This window comes from Acanthaster planci, linkage group LG03 (genome assembly GCF_054643075.1).
Source record: "Acanthaster planci isolate LZ-2023a linkage group LG03, COTS_SCS, whole genome shotgun sequence".
Taxonomy (NCBI): Eukaryota; Metazoa; Echinodermata; class Asteroidea; order Valvatida; family Acanthasteridae; genus Acanthaster; species Acanthaster planci.
Window position 1 is genome coordinate 8726892 of NC_141779.1, and position 25602 is coordinate 8752493.

Here is a 25602-nt window from a genome sequence, read left to right on the forward strand (position 1 = left end):
CTGGAATGGTCTACATGATCCTCTCAAATCATTACCTTGTTTATCTGTGTTTGCTAGAAAACTAAGAACTTGGATGCTCTTCTCATATTCCTAAATCATATTTATTTGTGCCCTATTAATGCCGTGTTGTCTCACACTTGTTTTTGTTTTGTCCTGTTCATCATTTGTCTGTCCTAGTAGGTTGGGGTACAAAAGTGTGCTTGCTTATAAACCGAAATGTTGTCATCTAATTTATCAAATGTAAAATGATACATTGTGTAATGTTGCTCAAGTTAATGGCCATGTACTCAGTACTTAAGTAATGTGAATCATGTTTGCTTATTGTAAAGAATGACAGCATTGAAATGAGGGTTTCATTTGGTTATATTTTCTTCGAGTCTCTTCTTTATTTTTATTCGTATTTGAAGTGTGCCCTTTTTCCCTGTTACACATACTAAACAGTTTCATGTATTAACTCTACAGAAGCCACAATGGGAAATCGACTGCCAACCTACTTCCACGAGATCACCAACAACTCCTCAAAGCACAGCTCCAAGCCCCCTGACAATGCAAAGAAGATCACCAAGCCCTACTTCCCTCCAGCCAGCTCCCGGGAGAATGAGTACCACATCATGAAGTTCTACTCGGTCAACTCCACGCTGGTCAATGCCATGCTGAATGACAACGACGTCAAGGTGGACTTCCCGTTCCGTGTGACGGAGCTGGAGCATGCCATTATCAACCTGCAGCCTCGGCCCGCCTCTTCCATCCTACTGCTGGGCAGGAGTGGAACAGGTGTGGAATTCGGGATTCCTAGCTCAAACTACGGTTCAAGACTGGACTGGTTTAAATGATTTAGGAGATTGTGATCATACCAATTCCAGTGGACTAATTTAGGAAAATATAGCAGGCAAAATTTTACTTGAAGTGTGCTGATGGTCAGAGACTTCAAAAGCTGGTGGTATACATGTACATCATTTGATAGTGGGGACCCTGCATGGTGCCACCTTAATAGTCACTGTTCATAGAGGCCTAGTTACACAGCATGATGTTGCCAATGAGAGTGACAACTTTGCAGACCCAAAAATAACGTGGTCAACTTGTGCAAACAACACAATAAATGTCAAGCCAAGAGTACATTGTAAGATAAACCACATCTAATTCACCTGTCTACATCTGGCAACTGCGATAGAATGGCTACAAGCTTAAAGCATACAAAGATTTAATATTTCGAGCCAGAGTCAAGTAATTTGGACTTGACCCCCCCAACAATGAGCCCTACTGAATTTGCCACTGTGATGCTAATGTGATAAATGCATGTATAATAACAAAAATTATGTGACTGTTGTATTCCATATATGTTGTGGAATTAGACTACTCATGATGTCGATATTTAAATATTGATAATATTAAGCACTCTTTTCTTCAAATTTCTCACTCCTTGGTTAGTTATTTGTACGGGCACATGTTACTTTGTTGACTGAAGACAGTATTTTAGCTATTTGGTAAGCAACCTTAAGTGGATAAATATGAGTGACTCACAAGAGTGCGCCTCCAAGAGTTTGCAACGCACTGGCCAATCACAATGCACAAAATCTGTTGACCCTTCATGCCATGAATCTTCTTACCTGAATACCCAAGTTCAGCAGCCTGAACTGGCAGGTTGAGCCAGGATTTTGAGGATCTCCTGTCGGCTACCGTTATCGCCCTCAGGGAATTTTTTTACAAGCTAAGTGCAAGACCACAGCCAGGGCAATTACCATGGCTTGAATGAGTGGCAAGTGGGCTTTGCCTATAGTTTTCTCAACCCATGCCCACTTTTATAAATGAATGAATAAATTTTCTAATGAATTGTATCTTGCTAATTTGCAGTTCACCACAAATCTTACTTCAAGAATTTTCCAAAGGTTCTCGGAAATACTATTTACAAGTTCGCTTGAAACACAAAGACACAATCGTTTGTTGACAGTTCTGCTGTTGATTATTTGGTTTGTATTGCAGGTAAGACCACATGTTGCCTGTACCGCATGTGGACCAAATTCTTCAAATATTGGCAGCAGGTTTCCATGACGGGAGAACCACTGATCCCGAGGGACATTGCCTTCATACACCAGGACAAGCCAGATGAAGACCCAGGTTAAAAAGAATGTACCACCCATGCCTTAGTACATCCAATGTCTGTCATAAATACCCACAGGAAGATTGCAGCCAGAAATTATGTAAATGATAATAAAAAATTTATCAAAACAATGACAAATTTATCTAATCAACCGAAATCTAAATCACCCTGTTATCCAATGGTAATGTCATCACTTCCAAAGCTCAAATCTTATGCTCATAATGTTACAGCATCATTTTTTTGCTCATGTGAGCTGTTGGGTACTCACTCCACAGTTTTTAAATGCTAGTTGAGCAAGTGGAAAGTATCATGTAGAATGTGAGTGTCCTGTTCCAGCAAAATGACCATTGTGTGGGCATAGATACTTATGATACTATTTGATGTGTGTTCATTGTAATCGTTGATGTTTGATAACAGATAAAAGTGCCCCTGAACCCGAAAGCAGCAGTGCATCTAACATTACGAGCAGGGCTGAGAGCTGCTCAGCTTGGTGCAATTACTCTTGTGATTCAAAGAGTGGCGAAGGTCCCCGTAGCAGTACTGGCGATGCAGATGGCAAGACAGTCATGGACCATCTGCACCAGATCTTCATCACCAAGAATAAAGTGCTGTGCAGAGAGGTGCAGCGTAACTTCTGCGAAATGAGCCACGCCTGCGAGTTTGCCGCTGAGCCCCTGGCCCAGCAGGACACACCCATCCCCGACCGGTTCCAGGATGCCCACCAAGCCCGGTTCCCACTGTTCCTAACTCTACACCAGTTCCTGCTGATCCTGGACGCCTCCTTGCCTAATCCATATTTCCCCCGAGAAGCAAATGGAACATTGAAAAGGAAGATTCAAGGATGGGATAATGGTAGGACATGAACACCTTGTCATGAATTTCTACACTGAAGCATTTTTGGGTAAAATATGTCAATATATCTGCCCTGTGTATGGTTCTCTAAAATTAACCCAAAAGAAGAGGACCATATTTCCCACCATCAAAAAAATATAAAAAATCCATATGCTTTACTCATGGTAAATCCATACTTACTCATAATAAAAGTTGACAAAGAAATTTTCAGGTGAGAGATTTGAATTGGTGACCTCTGGAAAACTGTGCTGGCACTAGCTATATTAAAGTTGAGCTACCCTGCACTATTTCAATGGTTTCTTCTCATTTGCCAGTATCTTTGTTAAGGGGTGCTAGTTAGAAGCTATAGGGATTGCATTCAAACTTATAACACAAGCAACATCATCTAGCAATACACGTATGTTACCCAAATTTTAGATCCTGCATAATCAAACATTTGAGATCCTTCTTATAATGGTGTATCAAATCAAAAGAAGAAAAATAAATTAAAACAGATGCTATATAATTATGTCTTTTAAAATGATAATTTGTATAATTTTTGTTGATTAGCATGCCTGTTTGTTTCCCATTTGCTGTGTTGGAGAATTTTATGTTTTCAATACTCGGAGCAGATTTAGTTGAATACTTGTAGTGAGCTTGGATTTCCAAATTTTCCATCTTAACTACATGCATAACAAAGTGTATCACTAGACCTTAAACCGATGAATGTTTTTGTCCTCCAGAGGATGGACTTTTGACCTCTATTCTCCTGATGGAGGAAGAAGATGAGGAAGATGAAGATGATGCCTCTGTCCCTCCTGGTGATGAGATTAAAGCACAAGGGCTTGGCGCTGGTGTTGCCTACCCTCACAGGCCAAGAAAGGAACAGCAAGGGGCCAGATGTGGTGCCAGTGGTGCCCAATATGACCCGCGACGTGAAGTCACCTACGAGGTCTTTGCCTTTGAGCTCTGGCCCCGCATCAACAAGAAGAAGTTGCTGTACCACCCCACGCTGGTCTGGATGGAGATTACATCCTTCATTAAGGGTAAGTGGGGACTTTTTTCTCTACTGTATGTTTGTTTTATTTTTTTGTTGTTTTTGAAAACAGCATTTTTTAGTTTTCATGGTGCTGGGGTTAGTTTCAATATGTTCACTCTATGTCCTCGAGCAAGACATTTTACAATGGTTGGTTTTCCTGCAGAGGAGCAGAGTGACCGTGAAGGAAAAAATAGTTTCTTAATTGAAATTTATAGAAAACTTGATAGAAACAGCTTGATTGAATAACCCTGTTGTTTGCAGCTCATGTTTAGTATGTATCTGGGATGCTGACGTAGTACGTGTATGTAACATTTGAAATTTGATCTCTTATGTAGTTAATGGAATAGCAGAACACAGTTTTGAATGTAGAAGCTGGATAACACTTCTGAGGTTTATTGTTCAAGCAACCTTAAGTGTTGAACTCACTTGAAAGTTGAAATTCTGCTGTGTCTTTTATTTGTACGTACAGGATCAGTTGAAGCGCTTCACACAGACTCTGGCCACCTATCTCTCGAAAGCTACCTCGCACTCGGCCAAAAGAGGGCCTCCAATTTCACCGCCAACAGAGAAGAGATCTACAATCTCTTCAAAACCTATGAGGTCTCAGAGAACGTGTTTTGCAGGCTGTCACAAATCTTTCACAAAAAAAGCATTCAGTTTATGCCGATGCAGTTCCATGTGTGACCACGACTGCCACATTATTTGTTCCCCATTTTACATACTATAAAAGGCTTTTTAAAAGTTCATAAATTCCTTTGTGATCAGTGTTGAAGAAGCCCCCTAATTAACAGGATTGTCAGTACAGGAAAGTTGCCATTTGTTGCAGAAGTTCAAGTGATATAATGCATCGTCAGAAAAGTTCTGACGCCAATTTAAGAGCATTTTTGCCAGTGTGTGATCTGATCTAGGTGAGAAAGATTCAGTGGTTTACTTTAGACTTACATTTTTGGAATATATTTCTGTGAACAGTAATGTTTTTTATTTACAAGGCCTCAGATTTCATGTCATTACTTGGATGGCTAGTTAACACTGTGAGTCAACCACAGCAATGAAAAGTGGACTCGGCATCATATGTTTGATGGTGGACTGCAGTATGAATCACTCCAATTAGATTTGCCAGTACTAGCCTAGAGAGGGCTGAAACAGTGCTCCAATTGAAAGAGCCCATAATTATTATGTGTGTGAGTTTGTTTCTGCTGTCAGTTGTGGATGATGAATATAAAATAGCAATAAGTTCCTGATTGGAAAATCATGTGCAAATCCTATGGGGACCAAACAAAAGGAGATTAGGATGGAAACCGCAATCCAGGTATTTACTCACTTGTTTGTCAGAAAAGTAAAAAACCAAATTGTGGGGACAAAAAGTTGTCCAAATAACATTCTAGGTCCCCACAGCCCGTGCATGTATGTTTCTGCATGTGTCTGGTCCTGACCACTATTGGCAAATTTTGGTGCGAACTACAGGTTGACCTCAATTGACAACCAGGTTTGACCCTGCCCCTAGCTTGATTCCAAATGGTTTACTAGGTGGCCCAATCCATCCATGGTTTGGGTGTCCTAGATCAAACTAAAATTTAATACAGTTTTTCACACTAACTTGCCCAATGTAATGTGGCTCGAGTGTGGGTGTGCATGCATTTGTGGGTGAGTCTTTCCCACATTCTTTTGTCAAGAAAGTAAGAACCACATTTTTGTCCCAAACTTGATTCCCCACAATGTTTCTGGTCCTCATAGCATTTCTATTTCAAAAGATAATTCCTATAACTCCATAAGAAGTACGGATAGACCTTCACCACCTTGAGGGGATGATTTCTTTTTTTAGGCAAATTAGGACCGAGTTGTGAGGATATGTGTCTGTCCCCACAACATTTTCAGTCCCTGCAAAATAGAGGAAACAACACGTGTTTGTCCTCAGTATTACAGAACAAGGGTGTATGTGAGTGCTAAATTCTGTCAAGCTTCAACATTTTTCATGTTTATCATCTCCACTTCAGCACCTCAAGAGCCAGAAGGGTCTCTTTGATGAGGGAGACCTAGTGTTCCACATCTACCGTCGGCTGCAGCATGTCCAGATGCTTAACTGGGTGCTGCATGAGATCTACGTGGATGAGACACAGGACTTCACACAGGCAGAGCTTGCACTCCTAATAAGATGTGCACATGACCCTAACTCACTCTTTCTGACTGGTTAGTAGTGAATAATATGTTTTGTTTCAATTTTTGTCCAGAAGTATTTAGTGAAAAGAGAGTGACTATTTTAACCCTAAATGAGCCAAGTTATTTTTTGAGGGGGGATGCTGCATCCTCTCACTAAGGACTCATCTGTCCCACGCCTGTTTTTTTAAACAGTTTGTATGTTTTGCAATATTGGCTGCCACAGCCAGTCTCACAAAACTTAATGCACTTTTCTTCACTGCTCAGTTTAATTTATTTCTACAGTATCAGTAGTCAAATCACATTGTTAGCAATGAGATTTATAGATGCTGCAGGGAGAGCCCATCAGGAAGAGGTAGCTTTGAAGCATGAGCCGTTACATTACACACGACCTTAAATTGGGAAATACAAATACTCATAAGACATCCATATAACATAAACATGTAAATACAAACAACAAAAATGTAGTGCAGATCAGCAGGCTTATCGAGACCACAAGAAATAAAGTAGGTTAATCACAGGCATGATTTATGGTATGTTTGAATTGTGGTAGATTTAAATAATCGTTTAAAGATAAATACATGTAGATTAGTAGAAGCTTTAAGTTGACTAGGGAGGGAATTCCAGAGCTTAGATCCCCTGTATTTAACAGTGTTTTACTTAACGACACACATGTATCTTTACTTATGCGCAACAAGATGTCCAACAAATTATGACACATTTCATGAGAGTTATGCAGCACATAAGTCTGTGACTTTTGCCGTCCCTCTGACACTGTCATTTCGCATAATGTAAGTTGAGCAGCACTAAGCAGAAATCAATGATTTAACTGACAAATCATGTTTTGTTAGGGGCTTGATCATTGTTGCTCAGGAAGGTTTATAAGAAATGTACAACTTTGTTTTGGGGAAGTGATGAAAAACTTGTTCGGCTGTGAGAGAACTTTGATATCTGTTTCTATCTGGTTTTGATACAAAAAGACCAAAATGTTTTCACAATGGTGGGTGCATGGAGATAATTCAATGACTGCTGTGATATGGTAGAGGAACATCTGCCATAAAAGGCCATGACTGTCCTCATCCAAAAAGTATTGCACAACCGAGCAACTTTCCCTGAAAACTGTTGTAAGTATACTGCACAGCTATGGCACAAATGTGTTTTGCGAGGCTTATGCAAGGTGTGAAGTTAAGCGATGTTTTGTAAAATTGGTTGCTGAACACCTAAATGAAAATGTAAAGATTTGAATGTAGTATAAAAAGTTGAATGGAGATGCAGTTCAAGGTTTGTTTTGAAACCTCTATTGCATGGGTCCCTTTTTTTGATAGGTTTGACAAGAAAATGCCTCTACAGACAATCCCCAAACATTTCAAGTTATGACTTATCATTGTTGTCAATTAAGCATTTTTTTTTTTTTTGGCTTTTGTAGGAGACACTGCGCAGAGCATCATGCGTGGTGTGGCATTCCGCTTCGATGATCTGAAATCCCTCTTTCACTACGCCAGCAAATCCTTTAAGGCCCTGGGCAAGCACTCAGCTGTGACTGTGCCAAAAAAAGTTTACCAACTTACACACAACTACAGGTCACATGCTGGTAAGACTTGTCAGTGTTTCTGTCCAACCATAAACAAAACGGAGAGAGGCTGGTGGCTAGTCATTTCGATCGGACATCCAGTAATCAACATGAAGACCAACTGAGCCCATTGAAAAATGTGCATACATACAGGGTGTGCCGCCTCAATTGGACACAATTTGGTGTAAAATATGTCATGTTTTGTTCACACAGAGCACGTAGAATATATTCTAAAAAGAAGCAAGAATGCCTATAGAGTAATTTTCAAGCTTTATTTCATCAGGCCTAAGTATATAGTGTCATTACAGCAGTGGTTCCCCGTCCTCTTTGCTGGACTGAGTTGTGGTCATATCCTGGGTGTACTAATCACTTTGACATACTGGAAAGCCTTTTGTTATGTCAAGCATTTTATTCTATGGGCATTTATTCCCAGCTAGCGAACCTAGATTGTACCAGTCAAGAAAAACCTAATCCTACTCTGCCTTGGCCCTTGGGTTTGATGAGCAATCTTAAGCAGTCTGGGGTCAAGACCAACAATCTGGGGTTATTGGGTAAAAATATACCACCGATGGTAATTGATGGGGGTGTCTCTGTTGATAACAGTAAACAAATATAGGACAAGCAAAATTATCGGCAAGGCAATATTTCCCTCGAGTATTGGGAATTATCAGGTTTCAGTTATAGTTGTCCAATTATGAAAGTGTTGCCTAGGCCTATATAATCTCCAACCCATATTCCGCTATCTGCAACCACGCAATTTCCCTAAAATTTCCAAATTGTCTCCCTATCTGCCTAGTAATGGGAACTGCAAGGCATCAGTCAGCTCTCTTCCTGTCCAAACCTTCTGACCTACATGTAGATAGTGTAGTTGACCTTCAAGCTCACCTTTTTTCCCAATATCTCTCTCAGAGTTATGTACTCTTAGTACAAATGCAAATCAACCACTCCTAGTAACAGTTGATTCTTACGGGCATGTAAATAAGCTCCTACGTTTCACCTACACATGCACTTGCTGGTAAAGCTTCTGTTAGAAATGAATCTGGTAATTATGCCACAAGCTCGCACGACGGTCTGGATGTACTGTACAATAATGTCACTGCAACTTATTTTAACACACTTGGGTGCCAACAAAGCTGGCATTGTGCATGCTCTGCCACCTATACAGTCAATACAAATGATGTCATCATCTTCTGAATCAATAGGAGAAATAAACTTGTCTATGCCATTTCAATACACTTTGAAACAAAAGCTTCCATAAAAATAGCTTGTAACCAGAAATAACAGTGCCTATTCTGAACACTCCAGAGATGCCAACTTGTACAATAATATTTCTTTGGGCTATTCCACATACAGCAAGACAAACACAAGACGTGGTGGGCATCCCAGGAGAACCTAAAAGCTTAAAATTAAACTTTCACCAAAAGGCGTATGTCTACCGAACCCCAAAACTCACTTGTTTGAGGTCAAACCACCTGCTCGCCCCAATTAAAGCTATGATGAACTTAGGGTGAATAGGTGCAATGATGAATCTACTGTTCTGTTCAGAGTTCATGCAATCAGCCATGAATGAAGTCTCTGATGTCTTTGGGCACCTCTCACATCCCATCAGCTTGAAATGCTTCTCCAGCCTACTGTCTCTGGAGGTTCATATATGGCTGACGGTCACTAGATGGCTCTCAGCTTTCTTGGCCCTCGCATTGTCAAGGACAATCCGTATGACCCTCATCTCAACATCGGAGCAGGCCATCTGCAATTTCCAGCACATTATTACAATAACTTTGGGTCAAAATATCTGTTTTAACCGCAATTATGCATTTAAACCTTTACTGGGATGGATGCAACACTTTAACTCTATTCTCAAAAGGTCATAACACATTACTTGTGTTTCTGTGTCACTATAACGTCTCTGATTCAAGTACTATAATAAATCAGCAATCAAAACATATCTCAAATGGTTCAGATTCCAAACAATATCCTCAATGGGGAAATATACCAATTGCTCCGTTAATGAAAATAATATTCTTTGAATAAAGTAAACAAAAAAAAAAACCAATTATATTCTTCAGCTTACAGTTACTGATCAACATTGTTGACTCCTCTCCCTCAAGCCAGGTTGAAAACAAACATCAAGCAGAAAATTGCTCGGTTGCCACTCTAGAAATTCTACTTTTTAGCAAGCTGTTGGCTACTACAAGCCAGACTGCTTGTTAATACCGTCTTAGACCCTGAATTGCCCTAAAGAAGAAAAATCATGTCGCTGCAGCAAAGCCAAGTGACAACACATCTACACAGATGGAATTCAGGGAGACACTCTCTCATTTCCCGCCGATTCTCATCACCTTTACCACCTTTCGCATCTCATTTCCATCCCCTCAATCAAACTTAACATCATTTCCATTCACATTTAAACATACACTCATGAACTTACAAAAGACTATCCTGGGTGTGCAGAGAAAGCACGGATGTGTATTGTGTGCGTGTTAATGTGTGGAGAAGTGCTCTCCCAGGCATTGTGTGGAAGGAAACGGAATTGTTATCATGATCAGTCAACCATGGCTTGCAAGATTTAGCCTGTCCAATCCTTTTGTTCTTATCCATGAGTTTCTTTACAACTGATTGAATGCTCTAACCCATCCAAGGAAGAGTAAGTTCAGGCATGTTGGTGCAACTTGGACTCCTCAAATTTGGTAGATTATTGTGCGTGGCGCCAAAGATAATGATCTTCCCCCCACAGATGAACTTCGATGAGGCACAAAACAATGCGTGGAGAAAATTGACCTATACTTGGGGCACATTTTATTCAATTTGACCTGATGCTTTAACTCCCTGCATTAGGTCCTTCACACATGCAACAAGGCTGGAGAAACATGCACATTATTTTATACTGAATAGACAAAAATTGCATGGAAGGATAGTTTTTTTTTATCATCTCTGAAATTATTTTCAACTTACACCAAAATAAGTTGCATTGATGTCTGCATATGGATGAGATTAGTCTCACACTATTATAGTTACTGCCAAATGCCTTGTTTCTAATTCACAGTTTCTGTCATAAAACCCTTTTTTGCCACAGTAACTACTCATGCTCTTGTTGCTGCCTAGACTGTTTTCATCAAGATGTGTAGATTTACAAGAGGGTTTGGGTTTTATAGGCAAGCTCATACTGTGGTAACTTTATCCGACTTACACAAAGACTATTTTGAAACCACTCAACGTGCACACTTGACTGTAAGCTTTGCGTCAACTTTCTCTGTATTTATAGCTCCATGCAGTAACAAAGTATTGTATGTTGACTTTGACACTAAAGTATGCCAGAAATAGGTCATTTTGAAGACTTTAAAAGTAGTGCTACTCGTTCGCACACTGCCAACACTTTTTGATTGCCTAATGTAATGTGATGCGGACCTTATTGTGGGTCAAATTCAATTAAAAAAAAACCATCTTGAATGAGTGTAACCCATCCAGCAAAAGATGATCATTTGGGGCCCTTAAAATGTAAAAATACATCAAAACAAAGATAAATATAATGCAGGATCTCGTACAACATAAGTGGGGAAAAACAGTAATAAGAAAAAATTGAAAAATGCTTCCATTTAATGAAATGTATGTGTCTCTGAAATCTCTCAAGGCCATTTCCGGTCGATAAATCTAATGTATTTTTATTGTTTTGGTGGCTAATGTCAAAGCATTTGAAATTGTTCCCTGCCTCTTTTATTTTTGCGGTTGGATACCATTTTCCTCCATCTGGTATCAAAGTGATCACTTTCTGCAACCACACATGCAGACTGTTAAGCCTCAAAGGTCACCTGTAATTTTCGGGTTAAGGTAGAGGGGTTCAAGGCATGCTTTTTGAAACAAAATATGTGCCCTTGGTTGGACCCCCCCTTTTCTTAAATCTTGGATCCACCCCTGCTATTACAATAAATTTCAACTCGGAGGGTTTGAATGTGTTTCTGTTGAAATGTATACATGTAATAAGTAATTCTGTATCATGTTTTAGGATTACACTTTTTCTTTTTGAAAAGTTGACATCTCTGACACTCTCTATGGCTGTATTCCAATGACTTATTTGCCACCTGCTAGCAATAATACATGGTCCTGTGGAAGCCATAGTCAAATAACAAGGGTTCTGCATTTAGACTTTGGCATTTTACCTCTACACTCTGGCCATTCATCCAGGGATCCTGAAGCTGGCCTCCACCATCGTGGACCTGATGACCCACTTCTTCCCAAACTCCTTTGACCATCTGGAGCGGGACCAGGGCCTGTTCCACGGCCCTTCCCCAGTGCTGCTGGAGTCCTGCAGCTTCAGTGATTTGGCTCTGCTGCTGCGTGGTAGCAAGAGGAAGACATCCAAGATTGAGTTTGGAGCTCACCAGGTCAGTGTAATGGCCCAGAATTTACTCTATCCTTCCAAGGTCCTTTCAAAAATCTACCAGGAGGCTTTGGAGGATTTTGAAAGATGAAGTCAACCTGCTGGTAGATACCAGTTCTGCCAGGACCCCTATGGCCAAACAAACACACCAACCCACACGCACCCACACAGCAGGTCCATTTACTGAGTTTAAAAGTCTTACATATTTTGTGTTTAAAGTCTTGACGTGCCACAGAACCAGATTAGGGTTATAGTTGTCCAACAAGAAAGTCTTGGCTATGGAAAGTCACAGGCCACCAGCTAAGATCTTATAATCATCTGTGGACTGTTTGTTATTGCCATCTGACTTCCAGAGGCAACTGTATGATACTTCATTGGTACCCATCATCAGAAATTACCATGGTAACCAAATAGGTCTGCGTCTCACAGGTAATCCTGGTCACCAATGAAGAAGCCATCAAGAGACTGCCGGCAGAGCTTCGCCTCGGTCTGGTCATGACCATCTGCGAGGCCAAAGGGTTGGAGTTTGATGATGTCCTGCTCTACAACTTCTTCAAGGATTCCCCAGTGAGTCAAAAAAACAACGTAAAATGAGCGTAAGGGCAGAGGCCAAAATTAACCAAAAAAAGGACTTTTTTTGCACCAGAGTGCTTGATTTGTTCTGTGGCTTGTTCTCTTTCCTGTGTTTCTATGTTCTTACTGTACTGCAGCTGGGCAGTGAATTAATTTAATGTACAGGCGTTCACAGTAAGCTACATTTAACTTGATAGTTTGTACAAAATATTATTGAACTGTAAGCTGTGTGTCAGAAGTGTTGTGGTGCAACCACTTTCTCTTTATCTGTGAAAAAGACTTTGTAAATTATAAGGAAAGAATGCACATTTAAGGAATAAGCTAAAAAGTAAGGGTGTTTGATTATCGCATACAAATCAGAGGACCGTATATGATATCCCAAAAATATATTTCAGGACAAAATGTTTTTATAAAGCCTTTAGGAAAAAGCAAATAAAGTAATATCTTTCCTCCTAGGCTGAGTGGCGAGTTATCACAGGCTACACGAATGAGTTGATTGATCAACAACGCTGCCAATCTGCAAAGCAACAGAAAGGCTTAAAGGAAATCGAAGTAGAGAGTTTGACCTCCACCAGTCGGCCACGCCCCCTGAAATTCGACCCTGATGAGCACAAGGTTAGAATCATAACAGGTCATAATTAATATAAAAAGTTGCAGATGTCAGAACAATTTCTTACACTTAAAAATTTGTTTCACATTAATTTGTATCTCCCTGCTCTGAGTAAACTTGGACAAAGGACAAATTATTTTTTGTTGCCTGTATCCCACATTTGCACACCGCATATCTTGTAAAGTGTATAACATTTTGAGTAATGTCTCCAAAACTATGTGTTGGTCCCTTCTGTAACAATGGCAGGCAGCTATTGATGACTAAAATAAAACAATATGAAATTTAGAATGACCCTGCAAGTGCACATACTTGCATTTTTTAAAGTTGTGCAGAAGTCAGATCACCATACAAAAAGGAAAAAAAACAAATTTGCAAGTGTTTTGAATTGTGATACATGTTGCGGAATCTGCATTGAGAAGAAATTTACAAACATCCAAGATTCACAAATATCCACAAGATACAGGTACCCCCAAATCAACAAAATGAGCTTGAAAAAGTTTTGGCCAATTTCAGATTGCATATCTCCCTGATATAATTATTTATTTTCTAGATAAAAAGCACATCCCCAGCTGTTCTCCAATTGATTAGATATTACAGCACCCCTTATTTAAAGTATGTTTTTTATAGAGTGCCCAAAACATTAAGTCCAGGATGCATTAAATGGAATGGTCTCTTACACAAAGTTCTGAAGTTTTGATTGGGGACTTTTGTTAAAGAAAGCAGTACATCGGCGCAAATGAAGTGCCGGCATAGATCGGACACTTTTGCAAAAACACAGAGTATGCCCAATGGAGAATTACTCTTTACTCAACTGCTAAAATGGGAGCCCTGAGAACCTCAGATGAATACATAAATGGGGAAAATACCCATATCTAAAGAGGAATTTGAGAACTAACTGGCAGACTTTTTTCCAAGATTTTGATCATGTTACGGTTTTGGATTGCCAATTAATTTGGGGACGACTTCACGTCATTGTGGGGGGGGGGGGAATTGCTAACTCCTGGCTCTCCCATGTCCTTGCACTCTGATATGAACCAGCCAGTGTATCATGTATGCATGCATGCCATATGCTTCTACAACGCTGCATGTGCACTGCAAGTTGCTTCATGTTTGAGGGAAAAGCAGCATTTGACTAGTATATTAAGACTATTTTATTTGACTCCACATACTAGCCTCATACAAACAACTATTTACAATAAAATGTATACACTTTCAGCTGGCATTGTTTACGCATGTTATTCTGTAAGGGCTCGATGTGCATGGCCTTCCATCCTCAGATTATGTGGGATGTTGCAGGTCTTCTGCTTTGTCTTTTTGACATCTTCGAGTTTATTGAGTTTTCTGTTTCCCTACACACCTTTGTGACATTCTGATCAAACCATAACATAATGTAATAAATGTACATTCTATATTTCTGATGTTTTATGTGTATATTCTCTTGTTTTGGTGGTATAGTTTCTCTTTTTGTGTGTGTGCATTTTATAGATTGTTAACTCTACGCGATTACTACCAAGCGATACATAGGGTCAGCGGGGCAACCCTGGGATTTTTGGGGGTCCGCAAGGCGGTGCGAGTGATCTAATACCATGGTCCCCCTCTTTCCTTGGTATATTTATAGGGTCAACGGGGCAACCCTGGGTTTGTTGGGATTCGCGAGGAAGTGCGAGCATTCCGAATTCCGTGAGCCCACATTCCCCTTTAGATCGACAGGAGTCGGTCTGCAGAGGATTGAGTGGCATCTTGCTAAACTTGTGATTCCGCGGCTAATCTCTGCTGGCAATACCATCTTTGGTTCAGTTCAGGGTTAGCCCACGCCACGCTTCAAGAGCCTGAGCTGCAGTGCATGCGATATCTGAAGAATATTGAGGCCAATATTCGTGGGTTGCAGTGTTCATGTAAACTTTATTCGTGGTCATGGTGGAGGCTACGGTACATATCACATGTCGGTTCAGGTGATGAATAAACTAAAGGAGGTTACATTTGGCTTGTAGATCCATCCCTTTATCTTCAATAAATAACCACAAGAAGAAGTCTAAATCAAGGATAAAAGAAAAAGGAGCAGGAGATAAATTGTCTTGGCTCGCCGATAAGGTATACATGTACATGTAACGTTACGGGGTAAGAAGATATGAAACTCCGTGTATTTCCGACACTACGCTGATCGTACCCCATTTTAGAGAGTGTCGAATGAAAAATAAATGATCATATTTTGCGTCTTTAATAAGGCTTAAATAAGTACATAAGTTTAAGGTTCTTGTAATAATGAAAAATATCCCCATTACAAACAAAAAAGGCACAGAACTCACCATCCAATCCACCTCCCGACATGTAAGGAAAATGTGGCGCGCGGGCTGCACGCAATCTGGCATGAGAGGGCGCTTTCCAACCAAAACAATTTGCAACATAGCCGCCCCTAAACTGTGAGCAACAGTTTATTTAATACTGGCAAATGGTTATTGAGGAACACTGGCAATTTGGAACAACAAAACTTTGAACAGCAAGATGTCTGGCAAGGTCAATAGGTAACATGTATAGACTGAACAAGATTACAAGATGGCCGCCCCATGTTAATGGGGTGGGTGAAGATGAAAGTAACAACTGGTTCTAGTCTGGATTTGGAAAGACAGGGTCAGCCACTTCAGCTCTGTCTTTGGTCTCATCAGGCAGCCCGATCAACTTGACAACTGGGCGGGTGTAAACTCGTCCACCTGATTCAACTCTTACAGCATGTACACGCCCATCATCTCCAGGTAGTACTTCGATGATGCGTGCCAGAGGCCAGGAAGCACGGACCTGGTGTGGATCTATCATCAAGACCACATTTCCAACTGCAAGATCGTCTTCTTCCTTTCGCCATTTCTGGCGAGCTTGCATCGAAGGAAGATAGGAGTCGACAAACTCCTTCCAGAACTGTTGCATCAATGCCTGACATTGACGCCAACGACGACGGCCATGGATGTACTGATCTGGGTAAACTACCTGTGGCGGAGCGTGGTCTGGCCGCCCCAAGAGCAATGTGAAAGGTGTGATTGGATCAGGGTCTGCTACATCAGAGGACACATATCCCAAGGGTTTTGAGTTGAGGAGAGCCTCTACCTCGACCAGACTGGTGTATAAGACAGCGGCAGACACAGTCCGGTTGCCAAGGATGGCATACAAGGCATTCTTTACAGAACGCACCTCCCTTTCCCATGTTCCGCCAAAGTGTGGAGCAGACGGCGGATTGAATTTGAATCGGACCTTATACTTAGCAAGCTGCTCCTGCAAGCTAGGCGTCATTTCACTGAAGGCCTTGGTCAACTCTGTCAATCCCCCCTTGAAATTGGTTCCATTGTCACAGAGGACCTCATGCGGGGTACCTCTTCGAGACCGAAAACGGTTAAATGCCATGAGAAAGGCATCGGCGTCAAGGGAGTCGAGCAGATCAAGGTAGACCGCTCGGGTAGTCATACATTTCCAGATGATTCCCCATCTTTGCTCACTTCTCCTGCCAAGGGAGACTGTGAACTGGCCAAAGCAATCTACCCCAGTAGAGTAGAAGGCAGGTTTGCCAATGCGGAGTCGGGATGGGGGTAGATCTGCCATCTTTGGAATGGAGGGTTTGCCACGTCGCCTAATGCAGCCCTCACATCGACTTTGCAGGCTCCTGATGGACTGTCTTCCTCGTATTATCCAGAAGCGACGTCGCAGATCGGCAAGAACCATGTCTGCACCACCATGTCCCAAGCGGCAATCAGCCTCTTGAATAAGCAGACAGGTAACTGGATGCTTGGGGTCTAACACTATCGGATGCTTGGCATTAGAGTCCAGCTCTGTTGCCCGACGGAGACGTCCACCAACCCGGATCAGCTGACTTTCGGCGTCATATTCAGGGCTCAGTCGACTCTTGTCAGAGACAGGCTTTCCAGCAGACAAAGTTACTAGGTCTTTCTGAAAGCAATCTGTCTGTACCCGTTGGAACAACAACCTCTCAATTTTGGATCGATCATCAGCACTCGGGAACGGAGGTCCCTCCTCCCCTTGGGATTGGTACAGGGCTTTACTGTACCCTTCAACCAGCCCGTCCCAAGTGTCAAAGCATGAAACATCGATCTCTGGACGTTTTTCCTGAGGCGTCACCATCATCCCAGTGAAGAAGTCTGGTTTCACTTCCAAACGGGCTTCCTCTTTGGTGAGTTTCGGTGGTTCCTGTGGCCAGTCCGTTTCAGACTGAAGCAGAAAGAAGGGACGGTGCCATCGACTGCCGTCACGTATTTGTTGCAAGGGTATACCTCGAGTAAGGTCGTCTGCGGGATTGTTTTGTGACTCTACATAACGCCAGGTGACATGATTCGTCAGCCGTTGAACTTCTGCAACTCGGGCACCGACAAATCTGTTATAGCGACACGACTCCGAGTTTATCCAGGCGAGAACAGTCGTACTGTCGCTCCAGCAGGTAGTTCGGGCTCTAATGAACAGTTCATCTTCCAGGAGTTCAACCAACTCCGCTCCACTTACTGCAGCCATGAGTTCCAATCTAGGCATGGTCTGGACTCGCTTTGGTGCCAAACGAGATCTAGCCATCACGAATTCAGCTGAGACTTCACCGACTTCGTTCATCACTCGCAGGTTCCCTACCGCCCCATAGGCCTTTTCTGATGCATCGGTGAATACATGCAGCTGGTAGCAGCTGGTGGCTGGATTGAAGTGTAGAGGAGTATAGCATCGAGGCAAGCTGACATCTTTCAGTTGGGCAAGCTCTTGCCTCCACCTCAAATGCTTGGCCTGAATGCCTTCCTCACCTTCATCAGGAATTTCATCATCCCAGCCCCATGGTCGCTTCCACAATTCTTGAACCAATATCTTGCCTCTCACCATGAAGGGCATCAGGTAACCAAGTGGATCCTTTCCGGAGCAACGCATTACGTCACTTAGCACTGCTCTTCGGGTAAGGATTGGCCAGTCCGAGAGCTGGAGCTGGTAGTCAGGACATCCCTCTCAAAATTCCAGCGAGGACCCAAGGCAACTTCTTCAGGAGTATCACCACTGAAGTTGAGCCATCGTTCGGTATTGTCTGACCGAGCTTCAGATTGTAAGTCAGCAACCACGGCAGGCTTGTTACTTGCCCACTTCACAATTGGGAATCCTCCCGCACCGAGGTACTCACGCAACTTCTCCACAAGCTGCTTGGCCTCATCAACCGTGGGCTTACCATCAAGGCAATTGTCTACATAAAAAGCCTCTAGGACACTACGGAGGACATCTGGATCTCCCACATTGTCCCTTACATGCTTCTGGAGGGCAAAGGACGCACAACATGGACTGCACGTTGTCCCAAATGGAAGTACATTCCATTCAAGTTCCTCTGGTTCCCTGTCAGAGTTGGGTTCCTTCCAGAGAAAGCGTAGCATAGATTTGTCTGCTTCCAAAGTTGAGACACAATGAAACATCGCCTTGATATCCCCACATATGGCAACCGGGTGTTTTCTGAATCTGAGGAGAACACCAACTAATGATGACCCAAGAGTCGGACCCGGGAGAAGGTCCTCGTTCAACGATTCACCCTGGTAGCGAAAGGCACAATTGAAGACAAGTCGGGACTTGTCATTCTGGCGCACAACATGATGCGGAATATACCACTGCGATTCAGGTTCCTGGTCACCCCCTTGGTTGACAACAGTGCGGACAAGGCCTCCTTCCTTGAGTTCCTGGATCTTACCGCAATGAATCTTTGCCAAATCAGGGTCTCTCAACAAGCGCTGTTCATTTCTCTTCAATGAGGGAAGCACTGCACTGGCTGGACAGAAGAACGTGGGCTTACCCAGCCTCCACAAAAGCGGTGTCGCCACTCGGCGTACATTACCTATCTCGACAAAGGTTGATTTCGCTTCAAGCAGGTCCACTGCTCGTTGGTCCTGCTTTGATCGGGTAACTTGCTTTCTCTGAGTATACATTTGGACATCCATGTTCCATAACCGACAAACGTTCTCATGGAGGACAGCATCTTGTTCACTAGACTGGTAGTGCAGCTTTCCGCGTCCTCCCCGCCGCATGGTCGGCCCTTGCAAGGCCCATCCTAATCTCGTTTTGACCGCTACTGGGGCATTTTCTGGGCCAAAACGACTCTCCCTTGGGATCACCAAGTCTGGGCGGTCACTTCCAAGCAGAAGAAGTGGCGTCACCTTCTGACAGTCATGCAAAGGGAGATTCTGCAAATGAGGCCATCTTCTTTGAAGATCTTGGGCAGGGACAGAATGCTCAGATAATCTAAGCATTGGAGAGGAGAAGACATTGCTAACATGAATCCGCATGTCTGGATCATCCAGAGGAGCAATGTCAAAATCTAACATCTGTCCCCTACAAGGAGTACAAGCATCTCGAGCGGTCGCAATCGGAATTTCTGTTGCAGTCCGTCTCAGTTGCAAGGCTTCGGCAGCCTCCATGGGCATCATGGAGAAATTTGATCCATCATCCAACAGGCAATAAGTTGTGAGCGATGTGCAATTGCCGTACAAAATGATAGGCAAAATTTTCAAGCTCACTTCCTTTGGGTGCCAAGGACTGCCATCGCCATAGAAAACCGAGAGGTTGGGGTCAAAGCTTGAGTAGTACGAACCATATCCCGGCTGTTTGAGCAGATCATGGAGAACCGTCAAGTGGATCTCGCTGCACTCCCGACATGGCTTGCGTAGGTCGCATTCTTGACCCTCTCGGTGTTGGCGGGCGCACCTCCAACATCTACGGTTTGCCTTTATCCACTCAATCCGCTGGCTGGAAGAGAGCTTATCAAATTTATCACAGCGGGAAAGCCAATGCTCCCCTTCACAATACGGACAATGCTTAGGAAATGGTTTCTTTTCCTTGGTTGGTCTGGATTCCGTCAAATCGCTTGTATGAGACACTTTAACAGGTTTGTTGTGTACCCTTGCTGCTTGGTTCCCAGCTTTGGTGTGGTAGGCAGCAGCACCCCTTTGTCGTCTTTCGTGATGACCAGGTGAGGGGTCAGATTTCAGGCTCTCATTCAACTGGATCTTCTTGCGGGCGACGGCAGAGGTTTCCTGTAACCATGCATTAATGTCGGCAAGAGAGAAATTACGCACACCTTTATTGGTCATGGCCTTCAAAAAGGCTGTCTGGTGAATGTGAGGAAGCCTGCTGTAGAGGACGCAGGCAGTGGAGTTGGCTTTCAACTCAGCCTCCCCTTCAGGAGCACTCTCCAGTTGAACAACCAACGCCGAGACAGTGGATGCAAGTTCCACCAGTCCTTTGGAATCATGGGCAGCCAATTTAGGCCAAGAAGTGATCTGTTCGATCTTACTTCGGATGAGAATTCCAATGTCTCCATACAACTTACGCAAGGTTGACATTGCGAGGGTAAAAGGACTAGCATGGTGCTCAAAACCAAGGACATCCTTTTTGGGTTGTCCTCGCAACTTGGACCTCACAATGAAATACTTTTGTAATTCACTTAGATGAACAAGTGGTCGGATACAGCCCTCAACCATGGCCTCAAAGCAACGGAACTCTGAGGGGTCCCCACCATTGAAGACTGGAATTTCCATGCTAATACCACCAGCAGATGCTGCCAACATTGAGCTCAACATTTGATTCTGGTTTATACCTGGATCAGCCTTCAGTGCTACTGGTTGACCAAGGGAAGTGCCTACTCCGGTAGAAGGCAGAGGGCGCCCTTGGGGTGAAGGTTCACTCGGTATGGGCGTGGTCGGAGTCACCTGTGCTGAGGAGTGGTTACCTGTATCATTAGGAAGCGAAGAGCAGACAGTGGTATTAGGAATGGGAAAGGAATGGGTGCTACACACTGTAGTCCCAGAAGTAAATGGCGGAATACTGTAGCAGGTTTGCTGTACCTGACTTACGGCAACTTGCTGGCTATGCAAAGGCACTGATATTTTTGGATCAGACCTGGCATCCACACACACAGGTAGAGCAGCACTATTACTGCAAAAAACTGGCATGGGCAAGGCAGCATTATTTGTGACAGCAACGGGCATGGGTGAAGCGGCGTTACTATTCGCAGCAACGGACAATGGCAAGGCAGCGTTACCATTGGTGGCAACGGGCATGGGCGAAGCAGTGTTACTATTCGCAGCAACGGAAAATGGCAAGGCAGCGTTACTATTCGCAGCAACGGGTGCGGGCAAGGCAGGAGATTCGAGCAAATCAGAATGCACGATGTCGGGTGAAGTGCCAATTGGAAGGCAAGAAGTGGCTGTAACAGCAACAAACTGGTTAACACCGGATGTAGCCGGTGTATAAGGGGCCGCAGCTGGGTTAAGCGGTGGAAAATCAGAACTGGTTAACTGATTATTACTACTAGTTTGAATAATATCAGACACTTTTCTAGCTTGGGCTAGATTCAGTTCGGCATCCTTGCAGCGTTTCTCAAGTTCGAATTGTCTTGCCAGTCTTTCCTTGACTTTCAAGATACGCTGCTCCTCTTGCTCAGCCTGGAGTCGTTCCCTCCCCAATTGGAGTTCCTCCTCCTCCAACTCTCTCCTTCGTCGAATCTCAAGCTCCCTTTCCCTCAGGGCCAATTCTCCTCTTGCGCGCTGTGCAGAAAGTAACTGTTCTTCCAGTTCTTCTGTCTTCCTGCAGACGCTCTGCTCCCACTGCAGGTGCTGGCGTGCCAAAGCAAGCTCCTTTTCCCGTTCAGCAACCCTTATCTTGGAGAGGGCGGAGCTGTTAACAGAGCCTTTATGAGAACTTGAGCCACTACCGGTGTGGCTGTGAGTACGGCTGGTAGTTTGACTTCTGGTGTGCTTGCTGGACTGGCGGTTGAGGTTGGTCTTGTCCCTGGTTCCAGCCTGGCTCCCGGTGTGGGCACTGGAATGGGCACCGGCATGGGTACTGGCTTGGCCACTGACTTGGTTGCCAGCATGGCCACCAGCTTGGTCACCGGCATGAAGATTGGCTTGGGTAGATTCCTCACTCTGGCCAGGCTGGCCCAGCATGTGCACGGAAGGCTCAGAGGGCTCAGGTGAAGCCTCTGATCTTGGCAACGCAGCCTCCACAGGTGTAAGTGGTGCAGTCCGTTTGGATCTCAGAGCTCGTCTGGATGTCTTGTGTTCAGCCATCATTCACACAATCCATGGAAAACCACGAGGGAAAAGTTTACATGGCAGGCAAATCACGTCAGGGTCACCTTGAAGAATATTGAGGCCAATATTCGTGGGTTGCAGTGTTCATGTAAACTTTATTCGTGGTCATGGTGGAGGCTACGGTACATATCACATGTCGGTTCAGGTGATGAATAAACTAAAGGAGGTTACATTTGGCTTGTAGATCCATCCCTTTATCTTCAATAAATAACCACAAGAAGAAGTCTAAATCAAGGATAAAAGAAAAAGGAGCAGGAGATAAATTGTCTTGGCTCGCCGATAAGGTATACATGTACATGTAACGTTACGGGGTAAGAAGATATGAAACTCCGTGTATTTCCGACACTACGCTGATCGTACCCCATTTTAGAGAGTGTCGAATGAAAAATAAATGATCATATTTTGCGTCTTTAATAAGGCTTAAATAAGTACATAAGTTTAAGGTTCTTGTAATAATGAAAAATATCCCCATTACAAACAAAAAAGGCACAGAACTCACCATCCAATCCACCTCCCGACATGTAAGGAAAATGTGGCGCGCGGGCTGCACGCAATCTGGCACGAGAGGGCGCTTTCCAACCAAAACAATTTGCAACAATATCCATGTGCTCAGTTCCCCAACGTAACACCAAAGCATCGCAGTCAACGATAGTGCAGAGTGATGCTGCACTCGGGGTTGAAATTTTCCCGCTTGCTGGGTCTGGGTGCAACACTTCTGCATCCCAGTTCCTAAGCATTCCGAACAGGTGACGCGGGCCGACAACAAGCTGCAGTGGGCAACACCCAACATTGGCATGGCTCGCAAGTCTACGAGCCGGAGCGGCCCCATGCTACACTGGCTGCATCACCCCTGGTGCCACTGTCTTCAGACACCCTTTCAACCGGGGCACCTGGCCGTGACAAAGATGCTGATGCTCCACGGGACAACACAACACTGCTCCCAGGTGCAGTACCTACAGAGACAATACCAGGCCATGCGGGCTCACCACCACCCACGTCCGGGACAACAGAGCCCAGCGGCCTCCTGCGCCGTCAGGTTTTTCAACCCCCGTATGTCACCCCGTACTCTTCTAGCTACCTTCTGGGCCTTTCTGAGAATACCGCTTCTACCTCTGCAGTTCACCAGCCCTCTCCTGCTGTATCTTAACTGCAGTCTGGGCAGGCCTTCAATGCCCCAATTCGACCGCTGGCTCTACAACCAGGTGTCTTGTACACAAGAAATGCAAACATTCTTCATCTTCTTCTACTGGGTATAATAAGCGTAAGAAGTCTCACTCCTCACAGAAGGAATACGCATTGGCCGACATCAAGTCAATTGTCTGCATGCTCTCGGAGAAGCTCTCTCCTATAGCCAGCCATCTAGAGTCCAACTCTGCTCCCGCGGTGATGGCCCCAGATCTGGACCATTTGCAGGTGCAATGTGATCCGGATCCACATCCACATCCGCATCCGCATTCACATCCACAGTCACATCTGCATCCATTTCCGCTTCAGGCTCTACATCCACATCCGGATCCACATCCAAACCTGCATTTATCGGCGATCCGATCTTCATGTCATGGTTTTGCTCCTTCGACTTATCCAGGTTCCGGCGCAGACTACAGCTCACCTCCTGCTCCGGCCCCTGGCCACCCAACAAGACATGATGACATTCCTCCTTCCTCGGATGGATGCATCCTCTGAAGATGAGGATATCTCCTCTGCAACCAACCTTAACCCTCCTGAGGCACAGCTCCATCTTCTTCAGAAAGATATGATCCACATATTAGGCCTGCCTTCTGAGCAATTTACAGCTGAGGCCTCTTCACATGCTTCATTCAAGCGCCACCCCACTAGATTGGAGGCATCATCGGCAATTTTTCCCGAACTTCCACTTGACCGCCCATGCGTTGAGATGTTTAAAGTTCTCGCTGGTGCCAAACAATGGCGTCCATACCCGCCCAGGGCCTCGTCTTATTTTCAGTTTGCCAGGGAGGACTTTGATAACTTCCTCTCTGTCCCTAAGATTCCAAGGGAGGTTAAAGATAAACTGTCCTCTGATGCTCATAAGCCTACAGGAAAGTCTCCATTTAAAGACAGGGACAAGTGTGTCATCGAGTCTACTCTTGCTAAATGCGACTAAGCCTCATGACATGGCCTTCGCTGCACCACGTTTACGGCACTCCACGCTATTTGGCTCGAGCGTCTGACGAAGATTCACCAGTTGCTCCGAACCTGGCAGCTGTTGCACTTCGAGCGCTCTTTGAAAACTTCAACTCTATCTTCGAGCAGTTCGTTCAGATCTCTGTTCTAGCCACTTCTGCACGCAGATCCAACACTTTAGATGCCATGAACATTCCCTACGAGGGAGTCAGGTCAAGACTTCAGAAACTTCCTCTTTATGGCAAAGACCTTTTCGTGGGGAAGTTCATGGAGATGATGGAGTCTGAAGTTAAACGTATTGACACAACACCTAAATTTAGCTTCACCGGTGGCTCCATCTCGCCAATCCCGTCCCGATGATCACCGGGCTTGACCCTTCAGACCCCCATGTCAGGGCAGTTATGGTTCCTTTTGCTCCTTTCGTCAACCCAATTACCAAACGAATCACGGCCGTCCGTCCTCCTCTCGGCCTACCTAGCCATACCAGAGGAGCTTCATAGGAAGAACTACCGAGCCGCGCTACCCCTGACTTCCTGGGGTAGACGTAGCTGACTGATCAGGTTTGCCTCCAGCTGCCGATCTCAGACCCGTAGGCAGGCAACTTCAACTCTTCACAGGGTCTTGGGAGAAAGTCACATCAGACAGCTGGGTGCTCGCAACCATTCATTACGGATACGCCCTCGAATTCACGAGCTCCCTTCCGTCTGTACCCATCCTCTGTCCGACTTCAGTTCCTACCAACAAAAACAAACGATAGGCTCTGGAGTCCAAGATAGACTCTCTTCTTTGGAAACATGCTATCCACCCAGTTCCCAAATCTCAAGCGAACAGGGGCTTCATTTCAAGTTCTTCCTCACTCCAAAGAAGGAACTCAACATTGGTGACGTATTATCAACCTCAAACCTCTAAATCACTTTATCTGCCCGAAGAAATTCCACATGGAGACCCTTCGGACGGTCACCCAATCTCCACAGGTTCCATGCTGGGCCTCTTCCATAGACTTGAAAGATGCCTACCTCCACATTCTGATTCACCCTTGAAGCTACGAATACCTACGCATCCTACACAATGGGAACCTCTTCAAATGCACGGCTCTCCCCTTAGGCCTCTCC

At 44.1% G+C, this 25602-nt stretch overlaps 3 protein-coding genes across 9 annotated transcripts in view; 1 reads left to right on the top strand and 2 right to left on the bottom strand.

The window, feature by feature from the left end:
- The window catches only part of LOC110983459 (TPR and ankyrin repeat-containing protein 1-like), a 90847-nt gene that overhangs the window by 42708 nt on the left and 22537 nt on the right, over nt 1–25602 (top strand). For all 7 annotated transcript variants that reach the window (XM_087134914.1, XM_087134917.1, XM_087134918.1 and 4 more), the window contains 10 exons: nt 463–774; nt 1981–2115; nt 2516–2950; nt 3673–3975; nt 4438–4568; nt 5963–6155; nt 7549–7713; nt 11872–12071; nt 12497–12634; nt 13097–13255. In XM_087134914.1, the coding sequence (XP_086991040.1) occupies nt 463–774; nt 1981–2115; nt 2516–2950; nt 3673–3975; nt 4438–4568; nt 5963–6155; nt 7549–7713; nt 11872–12071; nt 12497–12634; nt 13097–13255 (2171 nt within the window). The remainder of the gene's footprint in view (nt 1–462; nt 775–1980; nt 2116–2515; nt 2951–3672; nt 3976–4437; nt 4569–5962; nt 6156–7548; nt 7714–11871; nt 12072–12496; nt 12635–13096; nt 13256–25602) is intronic.
- LOC147799609 (uncharacterized) lies at nt 15133–18204 on the bottom strand. Its single transcript, XM_087134920.1, has 2 exons — nt 15557–18204; nt 15133–15282 (listed from the first exon to the last, which is right to left on the bottom strand). The coding sequence occupies exon 1, from the start codon at nt 18150–18152 to the stop codon at nt 15855–15857; it is 2298 nt and encodes a 765-aa protein (XP_086991046.1). The 5' UTR covers nt 18153–18204; the 3' UTR covers nt 15133–15282; nt 15557–15854.
- Nucleotides 18161–22939, bottom strand: LOC147799610 (uncharacterized). Its single transcript, XM_087133968.1, has 2 exons — nt 22848–22939; nt 18161–22573 (listed from the first exon to the last, which is right to left on the bottom strand). Exon 2 carries the CDS (start codon nt 22325–22327, stop codon nt 18161–18163), a length of 4167 nt encoding a protein of 1388 aa, XP_086990094.1. The 5' UTR covers nt 22328–22573; nt 22848–22939.